The sequence below is a fragment of the Sceloporus occidentalis genome, unplaced genomic scaffold (assembly GCF_023333645.1).
Source record: "Sceloporus occidentalis isolate IW3139 unplaced genomic scaffold, rSceOcc1.0.p SCAF_7, whole genome shotgun sequence".
In the NCBI taxonomy this organism is placed as follows: Eukaryota; Metazoa; Chordata; class Lepidosauria; order Squamata; family Phrynosomatidae; genus Sceloporus; species Sceloporus occidentalis.
The window spans coordinates 62,498,202-62,516,988 of NW_028316987.1; the positions used below are offsets into that span (position 1 = coordinate 62,498,202).

The 18,787-nt window shown below is 36.2% G+C and overlaps 1 protein-coding gene across 1 annotated transcript in view; it reads left to right on the forward strand.

Moving 5' to 3' along the window:
- AGMO (alkylglycerol monooxygenase) overlaps nucleotides 1–18,787 on the forward strand; it is a 161,275-nt gene that overhangs the window by 64,848 nt on the left and 77,640 nt on the right. The window contains exons 6-12 of the mRNA XM_089534012.1: nucleotides 4,104–4,170; nucleotides 4,873–4,938; nucleotides 5,018–5,097; nucleotides 6,769–6,903; nucleotides 8,004–8,120; nucleotides 17,699–17,781; nucleotides 18,569–18,674. Of these exons, the coding sequence (XP_089390138.1) occupies nucleotides 4,104–4,170; nucleotides 4,873–4,938; nucleotides 5,018–5,097; nucleotides 6,769–6,903; nucleotides 8,004–8,120; nucleotides 17,699–17,781; nucleotides 18,569–18,674 (654 nt within the window). The remainder of the gene's footprint in view (nucleotides 1–4,103; nucleotides 4,171–4,872; nucleotides 4,939–5,017; nucleotides 5,098–6,768; nucleotides 6,904–8,003; nucleotides 8,121–17,698; nucleotides 17,782–18,568; nucleotides 18,675–18,787) is intronic.

The window sequence follows — 18,787 nt, forward strand, 5'->3', positions numbered from 1 at the left end:
TGGAAACTTCAGATGAAGTGAGGTTTCAAATAAGGTTTCAAATCAAGACCTCTGCGATTTCCCCAAATGCAGGAAACTTGACTGCGTAATTTGTGGTATGTTACGTTATAAAAATGTTAATGGTTTGTATTTTTAACGTGTTATATTTTAATATATAACTGTTTTAACTCTTAAAATTGTTTAATTGGTTTTTAAATATTATATTTGTATATTATAATATTGTAGTACTATTTTTGAATTGTAATGTTTTATATTTGTTCGCTGCTTTGAGTCCCTATGTTAGGAGAAAGGGATATATGAAAATTCTTCTTCTTCTTCTTCTTCTTATTATTATTATTATTATTATACATTAATGATGTCATTGTGGTTGGTAGTTCCATACTTCATTGCTTTTGTGCCAGGTCAGTGCAAATAAAAACATCAAATGTTTGCACACATTTATGTTCATAAAAATGATATAAACATAGGCTATAATAATATTTGATGAACATAAATACCAATCAAAATAATTTTAGATTACAGCTCTGAGGGAAAATATTTTAATGAAATACATCAGGTAAATGAATAAAACAATGACAATATGAATTATATATATATATATATATATATATATATATATATATATATTATATAAACATGCAGTGTACATGATCTTTTCATGTAGTGGTATTTGCTATGCTTGATGCCTTCGTTGGTCACTATGGCTACTTTGTGATTTTAAAAAGGTCTAGGGCAAATCCAAACTCTTTAAAAATTTAAGATTAATTAATACTTTAATACTTTAGCCCTTTCTCTAGTAATATGTATGTTCAGTATGATAAAGAGGTATTCTGGCTTAAGACATTGGTTGCTGTAGGTCAGGGCTGAGGAATATGGAGTCCTCCAGAACGTGGACTATTAACTCCACCAAAGACAACAGTATGACCGCTGAAGTACTGCAACATCCAGAGGGTGACATATTCTCCTTCCCTGCATTGAGTATGGCTACAATAACTCAAAATGCACTGATGAAAGCTTGTATACTACCATACTTGGATTGTAAGTGTTCATAAAGTATACAGACTTCCTTTAGTGCTTAGTAAAGAAACATAAATTTAAACTTCTGAAAATAGCTAGAGCTGCAATCATATATATATATATATATATATATATATATATATATATATATATATATATATAAAATCTTACCCATCAGGAAGAACACTTTTGAAATTCTCCTCCTCCTGTTCTACAGCAAAATAAACAAAAATTAACATCCCTACTTTGGATGATATGTCTCTTTTAATTTAACAGTGTCTCCTTCTCCCTAATCATGCATAGCATTGTGTTACAGTTTTCCTTAGAATTGTATACCTATTTCATCAAGTATATTAATACATATTTTAAAAGACATTATATAAAATATAAATATATGGTTGCCCATTCTTTGTGTCTGAATTAAAGCCCTTGGATTTGCCCAGTGGGAAGTGGAAACTTCTATTGAAAATGAAATATTTCTGTTAAATGGCAAGATCACTCATATCTTGGTTCAGAAATTAAAAGCAAGTCTGAGTGACAACATTTTGCTTTCAAGGTAATTTATTATACATAACATTTCTCAATGCCCTTCTGTTTATTGTATAAACAGTTTCTAATGCTGACTATCCGTTAAAGCTAAGCGTTCACTCTTTTATTCCTAAAGTACAGTTATATCAGAAATTCAGACCCCCATGAATCCCTTTATGATCCCAACAGGCTGGCTCCTTTAGCTTGTTTTACTTCCAAACCAAAAATATTATTGTTTCACTCCTCAATCTGGAAATTTGGCTACCTTCATATTACATGCTTACTGGAGTAGAAAACTGCCTAATCAGATAGGAAAACAGTTGGCGGTGAATAAATCAGGGTTTGCCGAAAATTTCAAAGTGTGAAAGCAGGGAGACAAGCATATATCCTAGGGGTTCTGCCTTACCCCTGCTTCCCTGAAGCGAATTCACATGGCAAATATGGCCACCAGGTCCATCTGTATAAATACATGGGTGGGTTGTCTTGAATTAACACAACAGCTTTAGTAGAGAAAGCAAATCATGCTTTTATTTTTATGTTTCCTCACCAGATGGTCTGAAATATGGATTCATATTCTAAGCAGTGTCTTTTATATCACATTGACATTGCTGCCATAATTTATAAATTTGTGGGAGAAACAAAATTAGTGACTTGTAGAACTTTAAAAAAGGAGGTGACAAACAATTAATATTTGCACCATCATTCCAGTGGGGAATGATTGCCACTTAATTTCCTTTCTGTGCCTATGTGCTTTGGTATTTCATGGAGGCCAAAGGGGTGCTCTACTAACTATGGACTCAATACATCAAGGAACAGCCTATCTATGGAAACAAACCTCTGATCGCAACTCTTTCCCTTAGGTGCTATCCAACATTTGTAAATAGATGCTCTGCTGCAGGAAGCATGTATAACCAGCACCAAAAGAGCACACTTACAAACAGATGGCCGGCATTGTTGGTTCAGAGAGTTATCAATCACCTGTTTGGGTGGGATCATTTCCAGATCCCCTTCTCTCCTTTAGCAAGTGGGGGAGTGACTTCTCTTGACTGGTGGTGAACCACAGGCCACTGCTATGCTAAGCGTAATATGAAATTCTTCAAAGGATTAATAGTGTAAGCAATGTTGTTAGCAGGGTGGGAGGAGAAAAAATGTTAAAAGCACCTACTTTGATCCAAATGTGCAGTTCTAACCTCTTCTAAGCCAAGCCAAAATGTATAACTTGGTCCACCATACTTCTCATGTTGGGAATCTAAATAGAATATATTATTATATAACTGTTTCAATATTTATTTTAAAAACAAATGGGTCACAGTTAGGTGTGTGTGTGCTGTAAAGATAAACTACTGGCGCTTTCAGGTTTGGGGCTGTGGTTTCAACAAGGAGAGCTGTTTTTAATGTATTAAAATTGCAGTAATATACAGAAGGAAACTCTATTGATTTCACTGAGAATTACTACCAACTAATGAGTGTTGGATTGCAGCTACATTCATGTAACTGTCACATTTCACATTACCTAAACCAACAGAAAACCTTTGCTTGATCAATGGTGAAAACTCAGCTAGCATAAAATATGAACATTCTTCTCTCTCTTTGGTGGCCTTTTCAGGTTTGAAGATATTTGCTAACAGTTTTGTGAAATTCAAATGTGAATACTTGTATTGTCTTTGGCTTTTGAATAATAGGAGTGTAAATAAATACTATCCATACTTACCAGATTTTTTGGCAATCGTCCTGTACAAATGTGTTTAAATAAGATACATCAATAAGAATATGAGCAAGACAGATATAATCTGCATATATAAATTTTCCTTGGGAAATTTAGCAAGTTGCTGTGGTGGTCTCCCCTTCCTCTAGTTTGTATTACATAGCTGTCTTACTGAGCAAAGCATATTTAGAGATTATTGCTCAACTCTCCTTTCACAACAAAGAAAATACGTCTTCCTTAATTTCATTAGAGTAATTTTTAGCTCAATAGGTGCCATGTGTGCAATTTGAATGATAATATTTCTTTCTTTCTTTCTTTCTTTCTTTCTTTCTTTCTTTTTATTAAGGAATCCAAAATTTCTAGGACTCATTCTTTTTGCGTTTAAAAGTTACAATTAATTGAAATTTAAGAAGGTTGTAGACAGGTGTAATAGAAAATTGAAGTAGAACTCAGGCAAGACCATGAAATATGCTGGATGACTTGGGGACAGTTTTGGGCCAACTTTCAGCCCAACCTACTCCATGGGTTTGTTGTAAAGATAAAATATGTTGTGAGACTCAAATGTATGCTGCCCTGATAAAAATGAAAGATAATAAAAACATGATAGGATAACTGATATGAATGAAATTTTTTTATTAATTTTATATATCATAGCATTGTCTCATCTGTGCTTGTGAATGTTTTGTTAAGGGTAAGTATTTATTATAAAATAGCATTGCTTTCCTTGAGATTTGTCTTACTGTATCATCTGTATTCCTTTTTTCTAATTTTATTTTCATTTAGCCCAGTAGTTAGTAACAAGATTATTGTGTTTGTTTGTTTGTTTGTTTGTTTGTTTGTTTGTTTCTGGTAGGTTATTAGCAATCTTGGTCCTTTGGAGTTTCTTCTCAATACCCCCAGTCATCACAGAGTACATCATGGTAGGTAATGCTAAATTTTATGAGTTTAAGTCTGTGATGTTGATTCTTTGAAATTTTTTTGTATGGGAGAGTAGTATAGAAGTTCTGTCTGAACTTTGAAGTTAAGCAGGGCCCACCTTAGTTAGTACTTGGATGGGAGAATGCCAACGAATACCAGGTGCTATTGGCTATATTTCAGAGGAAGGAACAAACCACCTCTGAGTATTTCTTGCCTATGAAAACCCTATTCATAGGGTCACCATAAGTCAACAGGCAACTTTCCACACACATGGAAAGAACAATTGCTGTAACTTAAGTGTCATCTTTCTATTGTCATCTTAATGGCAGTTTGCAAAACTTTAGATTTTTTTTCCCCACACAAGGTTTTTACAGCTGAAATAGAAGTGAGTCACAGTTACCCTTGACAGATGTTTGGGACCGCTTGATTCCAGACTTGAAATATCAGAAATCGTGTACACAAAAATGTGTGTGCATTTTCCTATGCACATTAATTTTAGTGAAGAGTATTATAGAAACAGAGTTCTTCAAATTGATATGGAACTAGGATCAACAAACCTGGAGTCAAAAAGGGAACTCTCTGTAAAGGAAAAGAGATAGATTTACCCACACCCAGATATAAGTGAGGCAAAGTATGAATCCAGACTGGGTATACAGTCTAGAAGTGAGTGACAAAGTTGTTTTGTACTTTTTTCCCTTCTATAGGCAGAAATCCATATTGCATTGATAAAAACTATGGTGGCACACTGATTATTTGGGACAGAATTTTTGGTACGTGTTACATTCTTTTCCTGAACCAATTTTTTCAAATAGTGATTTTATTAGGAACTTAGTGTTTTCTTCCATGCAGGAACATTTGCTGCAGAAAAAGATAAAGTTATATATGGCCTAACACACCCTATAAACACCTTCGAACCTTTCAAGATCCAGGTATCCTTTATTTTGCTGTTTTGCTAAGCTATTTGTATGTTTAAATATAGAAAATGCTATAGTGAGTCAAATTATACTGTGTTGCCTATTGCTTCTGGTTTTTTCATATGGTTATTTTTGGTTCATTTCCAAAGATAAGAATCAGGCTAACTTTGATTAGTCTCTAGTATAAATATTCTTGAATCTGAAGTATTGTTTCATTTTTTTACAATAACAAAGTATCCTCTATACCAGGATGATGTTCCATACTGGTCCATTCATTAAATGTAATATCAAAGTCTTGATCACAGACAAACTTTTCATGTCGTCATTGTAATTTAACCTGCCATTCTACTAAAAATGACCACAACCATTCTGCCACATTCTACTGAAAGGTTAAGAACATACAGTATTTCAATAGGAAATGAAGTATGTATTCATACAGTTTATAATTTATCAAGCAAAATCTAACACAGATGATCATATTCAGTGCAGAATATGGCATATGGCAGACTATGTATACAGGTACCAAATCATCAATAACAAAATATCATATTCTAGTGTCCTCTGTTAGCAGTCCTCTCCTTTCCTATGGGTAAGAATCTGCTCCTGATAAACCTCTTCTAGCTGACATTAATTTCACAGGACAAATGCTCTCCACTGTCAGTAGACTTCATTTTCATGTTACATGGATGACTACATTAATTACAGTACATGTTTCTTTACTGTTGTGCCAGTCAATGAGCAGCGTTTTGGTTCAGAAACAAGGGCCCTGTACAGACAGGCCAAAATAAGGCTGCTTCAGGTCACTTTGGAGGTATGCTTTTTAAATGATGTATATGTACTATGAGTCAGGAAGCTACGCCAAAGCCATACGCCAGTCCTAAGGACTGGAGCGTGGCTTCGGTGGGGCTTCCAGACTCTTAAGATGCATGCATCATTTAAACACCATACCTCCAAAGTGACCCGAAGCAGCTTTATTTTGGCCTGTCTGTTCATGCTCAAGGAGTGACTCCAAAAGCTAGCTCTCCTAATGAGAGTATATTTTATGTTATTTTAAAAAAAATAACATAAATCTTTTTTGTAATCATTTAGGTTATGAATAAAATGTGTTGTGTTTTGTTTTTGTGGCTTTCATTCTTTGGTTGTCTGCCACCCATCCATGATTTGAACAATCCTTAATGTAATGCTGGGGTGGACAACTACAGGACTCTAGATATTTTGGGACTCCCAACTTTCCCAATCACATACTTCTGATGGTACTGGCCAGGGCTGCTGAGAGTTGTAGGCAAAAAACACTTGCAGATACTTTCTGCAGCTGAGGTTTTTCCAGATGTTCTAGACTTAAGGATCGCGAAGCCTCAGATGAGATGCCCAATCCATAATGTGAGGTTTCATCCAAAACAGATGAGAAGAGTTAGCTGAAAGCACAAGGAAAACCTTCTCCTTGCAGCCACCCTGGAGGGAGAAATAGGATAAATGAGCATGTGATCCAAAAGCTCTAGTTCCACTGTTTAGCCTTGCTTTTTAACAGCTGCACACATATCAGTGTGCTGCTCCTGCACAATTCTGTGTCTTCATAATAACATTTTCTAAAAACATATTAAAATGAATGCATCTTTTCTAGTAATTGCATTCTCAGAAACAATTGGACATGAACAATATGAATAGCTGATTTTTCCATCTTTTCAGTTTCATCATTGCATTTATATATGGAAGACATTTTGGAATACACCTGGTTTCTGCAATAAGCTTTCTGTTATATTCAAGGGGCCAGGATGGGGTCCTGGCAAGCCAAGACTGGGCCTTCTTGAGGACATCCCCAAGGCAAGTATAACATAGCTTTACATTTTATACACTTTCTTGGTAAATAAAGTAAGGATGAAATCCTACTCATGCTTATCTGAAAGTAAACCATGTATTTCTGAGTCAACAAGGCATAGAATTAATTTGTAAGTCTAATTGGTCCTATAATGCAAACAGCAGAACCCTTTTCATTTTAATATTGAATGTATTTATCTGAAATTAAGTTCCATTGATCACAGTGAAACCTCCATGTATATGTCATTTGTTGCTTAAAGAAGTACAGTAGTTCAGTCTTATCTGTGGTTTCACTTTCCACAGTTTCAGTTATTTGCCGTTAGCCATAGTCCGAAAACATTACTATTATAGGTTTAGTACCATCTGTTTCAAGCATCCAGTAAGGATCTAAGATAAGGATGAACTACTGCAGTAACACAAACTTGAAAGCCAGGGGGGAAAAAAGTTAAAATATCATTTTGAACTTAGTTTGCAGAAATGGAAGTAAACTGAAGACAAAAGGATAGTGGGAGGATGAGACTGGGACATTTTAAAGGCAGTTGAAAAAGTGGGATGACAGAAGCTTAATTGGGACTGTCCATGGCAGGTTGGAACAGTTGGAGAGCATGCAAATGAGCAGATTAAAGGCTTGGGTGAAACGTCTATTAAAAAAGGAACCACAGATTGAGTTTCCCTTACCCAGAATTCCAAAATAGTCCACAATCCAAAAAAATTTCCATGGGTAGCTGAGATAGTGACATCTTTGCTTTCTGAAGGTTCAAATGTACACAAACTTTGTTTCATGCACAAAATTATTTAAAATATTATGTATAAAATTACCTTCAAGCTATGTGTATCAGTTGTATATGAAGCATGAATGAATTTTGGTTTAATCTTGTATATCTCCATGATAATTCATTATGTACACATATGCAAATACAGATGTTCCAAATCCCTCCAAACCCTGAAATCCAAAGCACCTCTGTCCCAAGCATTTTGGCTAAGGAAAACTCAATCTGTAATCATAAAATATTTAAGATGAATAATTCCTTCTAACAACTGGAAATAAAAATAAGAGTGTTATACCCAGGTGAGATAAAGTCTTTTGTTTATTGTATTTCATGTAGATTACTGGAAACGAAGTTCCATTCAGTCCCAAATTGTCAAGCTACCTTTCTGTCTATGCTGTTATTCACTTTGTATTGATGCTGGGATTTTATATTGATTTGTTTGCTTCCAAATCTGTAAGTAAAATATACCCTTTTTAAAAAAATTGCTGGAAAAAGTAACAATTATAGTGTTAATATTAGGCACATGTGCATGCTGTGCAAAGCCAGGTATCTGTAAGCATGTTACACATGAATATGCTTGATTGAACATGGTTGCCACAGAAGCAGTGAAACAGTGGGCAATTCCTTTGCAACAAACCAGAAGAAGCATCCAGGTTTTCTTCTTGGCTTCTTTCTCTGTTTTTTTTTTTTTTTTTTGGGGGGGGGGGAATAAGCAAGAGAAAGGAAACTGGCCACTATAGATAATACAATAAACAGTCCATAGAGCAAAGCTCCATAATTTGTTTAACTGTTCCTGGTGCAGTGGGAGTAATTGAGACACATGGACCAGGAGACTGCTTCATAATGGGTGATGGAACATGTGATTTTCTTTCTTGTCAGGTTGTGCTACGTACTCGTTTTCTGTTAAAATATGAAGTGTAAACCTGAAAACTGTATGGGAGTAGGCTAGTTATAGTAACCTAATTTGAAAATGATGATGGAGCCAGATTTTCTTAAAATGGGCATAACTGTAAAATTGTTAGTTTCACTGCTTTGTCACTCCTGCACTATTTTCATCTTCTGCTTTAATTGTTAACTAATTCCTTAACCAGTGTAAACATCTCAGGTCACATAATACAGTCAGCCCTCTCTATCCACGGATTTTACCATCCATAAATTCAACCATCTGTGGTTTGAAAATATTCCATAATTATCATCAGTGACGGTGGTTGCAGCAACAATAAAAATCACTACCACCACTACCATCATCCAAAAAGCAGGCCTTGTTTTTTTCCATTTTATATAAGGGACACAATTTTACTACTCCACTGTATATAATGGGATAGTATATCCATGGGGGGGGGGGGCTCCTGAAAATAAACCCCAGCAGTTACCAAAGGCCCATTGTAATTGGATAAGTAAATAGAGAAGCATTGGTACTATGTTTCTAAAATTTACTTTTCTTCAGAGTTACTCTGTATGTCAATAAAATTATATAATATATAACCAATGACCTGCACAAAGATTTGGAATAACTATTCAGTGACTAGTATTACAAGACAATGAAAAACAGTGTATAAGCCCACATTTAAAGGTCCAAACCGTAGGCATGATATAGAAACTAAGAGGTAGACAGAAGGCCATGTTCCAGCAGCTCTCTGTAAATCCAGAAGGAACTATCATAAGAGAAAAGCATGTATATGAAATAATGTAGCTTGGCATATAACTTCAGTATCAATTTTCCACTACATTGAATTATGAAATGCCCATAGACACAACTGGAACTTTTTTCTTGGCTATGTCATAAATGTGGCATTGGTCCATAAAGAGACACAACTGTTTTCCTCATTTTTAGGCGTATGTTCCACTCCATAATAGCAATAATGTATTTGAGGCAATGCACAGTTTTATCATTCTCAAATTATTATGGTTACACTTGGGTGTTGTGCACACAAGTACATAAAAGTTTTTTCTTCCATTGAGTTCTTCTTGGTATAGAATATTTTTCTTGGAGAAGTTGAGAAACAACCAAATAAAATCCCCAGACAAGAAGGTATGTAGTCAGGTTATACTTTCATGAACACTGAAGTCCAGCGAAATCATCTTCATTGATTTTCAGTAGGACGTGGATCCAACTCAGACTGTCTTTGTGGGAAATGGCTTGAGCTGTGAGACATTGAAAAAGTAACAGCTTGTCAGTTCAGCCTGAGTTTAGATCCAGTTCTAACCCTTTTACACTATAGTTTCACATTCACTTTGGTATCTTTTCTTTTTCATAAATTCATTTCCCCATCTCCAACAAACACCCCACTGAAGCATTAGAAACTAGCTCAGTACGCTAAAAGTTTCCTGACATTTTTTAGATCCATTTTTTTGTGTGAAAACTATCGTCCACATGCTTTGATTTTTAAATTTGATAAGTCTTCCTGTCCACATTATCTGAAAGAATTGAATAATTTGAAGTTTTAATACTGATGTTTTACTGAAAGAAGTACTGAACATATCCAGAAAAAGCTTTTCCCAGTGGAGTAAATACCTGAGTGCATTTCAGGAAGCTTCCTTGGTTCCAGCCCAACATATTAATTATGAAATAATTGAATTTTAGTTGAAATAGTGTAAGTTTGAAAGTTATCTTTTCTGTAAGCACATTTGAATGAGATATTTATGTGGCTTGCAGCATTTTGCATTTTCTTAATATTCTGTAGTAACCTGTTGTACATCAAATACACTCTCACATGCATACATACACACATGTATGCGTATTTCTCTGGGGTATATCATTTATGACATGGTCATGTCAAAGTACAATAGAAATATTATTTTTCATTTGATCGCTGCCAATAACCACATTTTAAAATCTGTGGCTATCATAAAATTAGAGATCCCACTGTGATTCTACAGGCTTTTCTATTTATACAGATACATACGGATACTATAATGTATAAATTCCCATTTATTTTTTATGTTCATACTTTGTGTGTATAATGTTTAGGTTGGAAAGAGGACTGTTGCACTGACACTGAAGTGTAACAGTCATATTCCGCTTTCTCTGCAGCTTGCCACTGTACATTTAAGTTATGACATTTCTATTAGTGCTTGAAGTTATTTTTTTCTCATTTTGAAGTACTACCTAAAAACAATATTTCACCTGCCAATATCCACTTTGCAGTTCATACCTTACAAATATAACTGAGATATAAATACAGAAATAACAGTGGTACATCTCTCTTATAGCAGGGGTTAGCAGTGTGTGGCCCACATGCACCCCTCAACCTGATCTCATGTGGCTTTTGGATTAACTTCAAAAGTCCTGTACAACAACCTGTACCTCAGCCACCCTTGGAAAGAGAAGGGAAGTAGAGAGAGAATGGAGAAATAAAGAGAAGAAGATAGTAGAAAGAATTAGCACAAAGAACTGCTACAGTAGTCAGTCCTTGCAATTGGATTTAGATCTAACAGTGTAGCTTGTGAGTGCTGACACACCTGATTCAGATCTCATGTAGGCAAGAAACTTAACTCTTATATTCTTAGTTTCAGTATCCTCATAAGTCTGCTATTGAAATAAATAATACTGGTCTACTTTTAGAGGAGTGTTGCGAGAATTAAGAAATTAACCTACAAATTATGAAATATTTTAATTAAAGACACTGAAGTGTCTCGGTCAAATATTTTTACTTGAGTAACCTTTACTGGGAGACATATTTCAAGTTTCAGTTCAAGTATATAATGTCAACGTACAGTGCACCCACGCCAACCGCAGGTTTGCCATCCTCAGTTTGAGATTATGCAAACAGCAAGCCACAGTTTTTCCAATGGGTGCAGGTGCATGCAATGGTGTGAGTGGGAGCATGCACCCATTGAAAAGAATAGGACTTAAGGTCCTGCATTTTTTGCTATCCTTGGAGGGGGAGGGGTCCAGAATGGATCCCCACAGATAGCAAGGGCACACTGTATTTTAAAAGTTTTCAAGTAGTGTTACCCCATTGAATAGCCCTCCTTCACTCCTAATCTGTCTTTGAAATTGAACAAAATATATGTATGTACAATTTGTATATGTGTTGGTTCTGTTCACATTCTCAAATGAATACAATTTTGGAACAGAGACAATGAACAATTGTATCTTTCCCTCTCCATATCTTATGCAATGCAGTTATTATTATAAATGAAATTATGAAAACAAAAGTAAAGACTATGGGGGGGCCTACATAAATTCTACCTAGACAACAAGAAAATCAAAGCAGTTAAAGATTTTCCTTACCTTGGATCAAACATTGATCGGAATGGAGACTGCAGTCAAGAAATAAGAAGACGACTAAGAATGAGAAATGGGAACTATGAAAGAACTCGACAAGATTCTACAAAGTATATACAACTGAGCACTAAAGTTAGAGTCATCCAGTCCATGGTATTCCCCTAACCATGTATGGATGTGAGAGCTGGACAGTGAAGAAAGTGGATAAAAAGAAAATCAGCTCATCTCAGATGTGCTGGAGAAGAGAGAACCTTGTTAACTGATACCTTGGCCTCAGAGGGAGAGAAGAATAGGCAGGCACAGCGCCATCATGCCTTGCTTCAGAGGCTGATGAAAGACCCTCCATTCCAACTACCACTGCCCTGAACTTGGAGAGAAGAACCAGCAGTATCTGCTCGACTTGATCTCCTTCCCCACTACCATTTCCTTCTTTTTTGTCATGTCTTTTTAGATTATAAACCTGAGTCAAAAAACAGCAAATTAGCAATCTCTAAACACTCTGAGAGCCTTTGTGGCTGAAGAGCAGGGTATAAATACAATGAATGAATGAATGAATGAATGTGCTGAGAATACCATGGACAGCCAAAAGACTATTGGATGGGTCTGTGAACAAATCAGGCCTGAGCTGTCCCTGGAAGTCAGGATGATCAATTTGAAGCTGTTGTGTTGTGGCCATATTATGAGAAGGCATTAATTATTAGGAAAGACAATAATGCTAGGAAAGGGAGAAGGCAATAGAAAGAGAGGAAGACCACAAGCCAGATGGATAGACTCAATTAGGGAAGTCACAAGTATCAGTCTATAAAACCTAAGCACAGCAGTATAGAATAGAGGAGCCTGGAGATATCTCATCCACAGGGTCACCATGAATCAAGATTGTACTCAAGGGCAGCTAACAACAACACCTGCAATTCAATTGTATATTTTCCTCCCCACTAAGAAATAGCACATGCTGTGGCAGCATAGCTCAGTTTTCTCAGTGATTCTGGACTCAGTAAAACAGTAGATTTACACCAGCTGGGCACTTAATACCTGCTATTTATTTTAATCCAGTCACTATTTAATTTAGGATAATACTGCTTGGGTTGCAGATCAGAGTAACTCTTACTCAGTTAAATGTAAACTATGTATTCTTTACTAGCCACAGGGTTGCAGTTTTGAGTAGAGAAGCAATTTTTTTGGCTTAGAAATGATTCGTTGGAACCAAAATATTGACATTCAGAACCAGCTCTTACACATGCCATAGCTCCCAGCTGTGTTCATCATTGTTATCCAAAGAAAGTCATATAAGCCACACAGGGCAAATCAAAAATGGATTTAATGAAATATATATTTTAAGTACAGCATTCTTTCAAAGTTTTAAACAAATGGATAACTTTTCTGTTTAATTTTTTCCCAATCTCACCCCTTTCCTTCCATATGAATGGACCTCAATATGACTTGTAGCAATAAAAACACACACATGTGAGGCAGTAAAGTCATTAAGAAATTGTAAAATAGCATAGCAGTGCACTAAAGAAAATCATCAACCCCCTCCTCCTAATCATGGGCTAAAAAATCTCACACAAGATGTTTTCATGCTGCAAGAGAAAAGGGTAATAAGTAGAAATCATACCAAAGACATTTCCTTTTTATTATACCATATTCACTCATCTTTGAAAGACTTGCCCACTGGCAAAAAATTTTTTTTAAAATAAACACAATGAAATATATTGTTATATTAAAATTCAGCTTTTGCATCTATTTATCTAAAATAGAGAAGTAAATTTGTGGTTTGGCCATTAGTACTGAGGAGAAATGTATGCTGACTTGTAAACTGACTGAATTGTATTTTTTTTTGGGGGGGGGGGAGGTTACAGTGGTGAATCTGTTTTCTTAGTTTAATAGGAGTTGAAATGTTGCATTAACAGTCCCTAGAGGTTCTTTTTGACTCTTTAGTACAACAAAACCCACTCAGAAATCTAGATCTTGTGTTCTGATGAGTTCTCCAAACACGGGACGAAAAAGTTCACACCACTATTCAGTTTGAGGATTCTGTCCAGCAGCATCATTTCTTGAAAAGCCTTTGTGAAGAAGGAGCTGCTGTCTGGATTGTAGTGTTTTCCATGTTTTCTATGAATTTTATTGAGTTCCAAATATCCAACAACTTCATCTTTGTTTCCTTTACTATCAAGCCCTGTAGTTTGAAGTAGAAATTAGAGCTCACAGACTTTGTTAGGAGAAAACAACAATAATATGCACAACAAACTATCACCCAACTGCCTGTTTGTCAACAATGTTTAAATGCTAAACTAGAATAATATGTAATTCTGTCCAGTCCCATGTAATTTAAAACTCTCTCTAGCAAAAGACCAGAAAGGTAACACCCCTAGTTCTTGAGAAACAAAAATTCAATGGTTAATTGAAAAAATAGTATTTTAGAAATGGTAAAAGGTCTTTTTAAAATGACTTCTAAAAATAATTGTTTGGATTTCCTTTTATCTTTACCCTGATTCGTGCAGGTCAATTTGAACATTAAGAAGGCAATAGCAATAGTACATACATTTCTATACTGTTTTTAAGTGAACTCAGCACTCTCTAACTGCTTTATAATCTGTAAGCTAATTGCCCCCAGCAAGCTGGGTATTCATTTTACTGACAGACAAAAGGATGAAAGGCTGAGTCAACCTTGGAATCCCTGGGATTGAACTCACAATGTTGTGGCTGCAGTCCCGGCATTTAACCACTGAATAACCGGGGCTACTTAGGCCTATTTGAATGGTATATTTCCTAAAGTGGTTTGCAGAGGAGGAGATCTCTGTTATTTGCACATTGTTTCTGCTGTTCCACAGCCAGTGCACAGCCACATCCAATGGGTACCCCATCCTTTGGGTTCATTCTATCAAAAGGTGTAGAAGAGGAGAGATCATTCCACTCTTTGTGGCATTTAAGATCCAAGACTGCATCATTTTGGTTACCAGGAACATCCTTTTGATCTGTCCTTTCTTTCTGTTCTTCTTACAACTACAGAAGTTCTAATAGTTTTTTCCTCCTAAAAGTGCTTGCCTTTAAATTGTCTCTTTTCAGCTAGCCTCCGATACAGTGGCATTATGACCTCATAAGAAATAGATGTCAGAAATAAGCAAAGCATCAAACAGAGGAATTAATATGCTGAACCAATGGTACGGATACATTTCAAACAATCTGTCCACCTTTGCTTAGAACAGGCTGGCAGGTGGAAAAACATTAACAGGTCAAATGTAGCCCCTTCCCCGAAGCCTGCAAGACTTCAAGATACATGTATTTGTCACAATAGCTTTTGTTGTTGTTAACTGCCGTCAAGTTGATCTTGACTCATGGCAACCTTATGGATGAGACATCTCCAAGACCCTCTGTTCTCCATTGCTCTGCTTAATTCCTACAACCCCATACCCGTGACCTCCTTAATAGAGTCCATTCACCTGGCATGTGGCTCTCCTCTCTTCCTACTTCCCTCATATTTCCTAACATTATTGTCTTTTCCAATGAGTTCTTCCTTTTCATGATGTGTCCGAAATACAAAAGCCTCAGTTTGGTCATCTTGGCTTCCAGGCAGGTTTCCAGCTTGATCTGCTCTAAGAACCCTTTGTTTGTTCTTTTGGCTGTCCGTGGAATCTTCAGCACACTTCTGCACCACATCTGAAATGAATAAATTTTCTTCCTATCTTCTTTCTTAACTATCCAGCTCCCACATCCATACAGGGTAATAGGGAATACAATGGCTTGCATGATTCTAACTTTTGTGCTGAGTTGTATATCTTTGCATTTTAGAATCTTTTCTAGTTCTTTCATAGCCACCCTCCCCATTCTTAATCTTCTTCTGATTGCCTGACTGCAGTCCCCATTTTTATCAATGTTTGATCCCAGGTATGGGAATTCTTTTACTATTTCTATTTCTTAATTGTCTATGTTGAACTTGTGAAGGTCATTGGTGGTGATTATTTTTGTTTTCTTTATGTTCAACATTAAGCCTGCTTTTGCATTTTCTTCTTTGATTTTCCTTAGTAGGTGTTCCAGGTCTGTGAGTTTTTCTGCTAGTACTTTGTTCATATACCTTCCTCCTATTTTCACTCCTTCTTCTTCTGTGTCCAAGCCTGCTTTTCTTATAATATGTTCTGCATACAAGTTGAACAGATAGGGTGAGAGAATACAGCCCTGTCTAACCCCCTTTCCAATTGGGAACCATTCTGTTTCTCCGTGTTTTGTTCTGACAGTAGCCTCTTGTCCTGAGTACAGATTTCTCACCAGGACTATCAGATGTGTTGACACTCACATATCATTAAGGACATTCCATAGCCTTCCATGATCTATACAGTCAAAGACCTTGCTATAGTGTATAAAGCACATGTTGATTTTCTTTTGGAATTCCCTGGTGCATTCCCAGCCAGATACTGGCTCACCCATATCTGTCATTATCTCAGTATAAGAATTGCTGGTGGAGTGAAAGCCTTGTGTGCTACTGTTGTTGGTCATCCAGGAAGGGTATACAGAGAAAGTTAGGTGCAGAGAAAGTGCTATGGGATAAATGGAAAAAAGAAGCGAGGGTTCAGAAAGATTTGGGGTTAAAAAGAACAGGGGAGTGAAAAGGGAGAATATCTGAGGTATGTGGAGGCAAGAAAAATGAGTAACTGTGGAAGCAAAAGAAACAATTTATACTTTAAGATGCAGAGAAAGTAGAGGAGAAAGAGATAAAAGTTTAACAAAAGACTCAGACATACTTATAGGGAGGAAACTGCAAGTAAAATGCTTTTATGTAATTAATATGTAGGTATGGTCTTCTTCAGTTAATCAAAATGTAGATGTGGCTCTTGTAGTGATGAGTTGTGCAGTTCTGTTTGAGAGCACTGGGGCATTAAATTTCAAAAAGATTTATTTTTTATAGTGTCTGTCTCCATTCACTTCCTTGATACATCTCTAATAAAAGTCCTTTTTTGGCAGATAGTTGATCTTAAATGTTGTCACTGCTGTTCCTATCTTGCCCAGGAAGGTTGAAAAATATGCCCTCAGGTATACAGGAGGGCATTGAGTCAAATAGTAATCCTGCCATTTTATTCCATTTGTTAATTCTCTGTTGAGAATTTAAATCCAGAATCATTGCATCAGAACTGAACAGAATATGCCTTAAGTTAATGTTCCACTGGAATCAAATACACATGCAGAGTACTTCAAAATGTTCTATTGCTTTTAGGTTAATATACTGAATTGCTAAGAAGCAAAGGGATAAATGGGAGATCATGTTAAAACTGTGATAAATTATCAAACTTCTTGTCTTATTTTCCTTTTTGATTTTTTTCTTTAACAGGATAATGTTTTCAGTTGCCACTACCCTCTAGAGAGCCAAGACTGGAAAATACAAAGATGTAATGCTGTTAAGGGTTGGGGAGAAAAAAAGCAGATACGTGATATGATATTTATTTAGAAAACAGGTCTATCCCTTTGGTTCAGGTCATCAAGGGTTCAACAAATGTCAGGAGAGGAAACCATAATAAGAGGGAAAGAATTATTTTCAAGACTAACATTGTGTGAAGAATGATTTGGGGGGAAATATCCAATTTTTGTAACCTTCAGCCTTGAAACATAATGACATTAAGGGGGAATGGAGAATCTGTGGTGGCTTTTTAGCTGTAAAGTTCGAAGTATCAAACTACTCTAAAAGCAGACAGTAACAAAGAACTATAATTGAGAGAGAAAGTTCAGACGGCCTCACTGGCAAGTTTAGAATACAATCTCCCTCCAGAGAACTAACGTAAATGAGTAATTTGTCTGCTTGTTGGTTTAACAGACGTTATCACAGGTAACTCTGCTCATGAGAGTTGGCTACATTATCCTGACATTGACCTCTATTGGTTTCCTGGTGGAGCAAAGGTAAGTAATTGAGCCTCCTCCTCCTCCTCCTCCTCCTCCTCCTCCTTCCGTATCCTTTCAGTAGAAAATTAAGCATCATGGCTGAATTTGCACAAGGGACAGAAGCCAAAATGATACTGTTCAGTGCACACATGCTTTTCAGAAATACTTTCTTCGTACTCTTTAAAAAATGTATTAATGCTCATGGCGAAGAGATGATTAATTAAATGATTGTCTGTGTAGCAAATGATGATGTGGACAGTATATTATGTTAAATCCATAAACCTACTGTTTAGAACAGGGGTGGATAAAGTGAGCCCTTTGGCCATATGGGGACCCAAAGACCACTTTTCAGGTTGCCAACCCTTTTACAGTGGACCAGAAGCCACCCCAGGAGTTACTTTGTGATCATTGGGGGAGGGGGGTCAACAGTGTCCCATGAAAAATCCCAAAGGCCCCAAATTGGGCCTTGAATCTTCCAAAGCTCTTTCCCCCTCTAGAACAAGAACATGGTGCTGAAATTTGGTAAAAGCATCCCATGCAGAGTTTCCCCTCCCCATAGGAACATGTCAGTTGTCAATGGATCCTAGTGCTTGGATTCTAGCACTCGCATATTTCTATTCCATTTAATATAGTGAGAAAAGTATTGTTGATTGCTAAGGAACTGGAAAGTGTTTGCAGTCTTAGTGCTTTGACACACTGACAAAGGATGGTTTAAAGAGGTAATTGTGATTCTTGCATAATTTCTGATCAGAAGTACTGTAAAGGACAGAAAACAGGCTTGACTAATTTCACTTAATTATTTTAGACCTGAAGCTGCTTTCTTGGAATTTTCTCGCTGTTCTGCTTTTCTTGTTCTGCACAAACTTGGCTACTTGAAAACTTATATTGTACTTCTGTCAATCACATATGAGGTAAGCAACTTCATTTATCATAGCACTTAATTTTTAAGCAAGTTATTTTTCTCATAACAGTTTATGTGTGTGGTGATTGAAGGTGAGATGTTTCAAGACTGTTGAAGTTATGT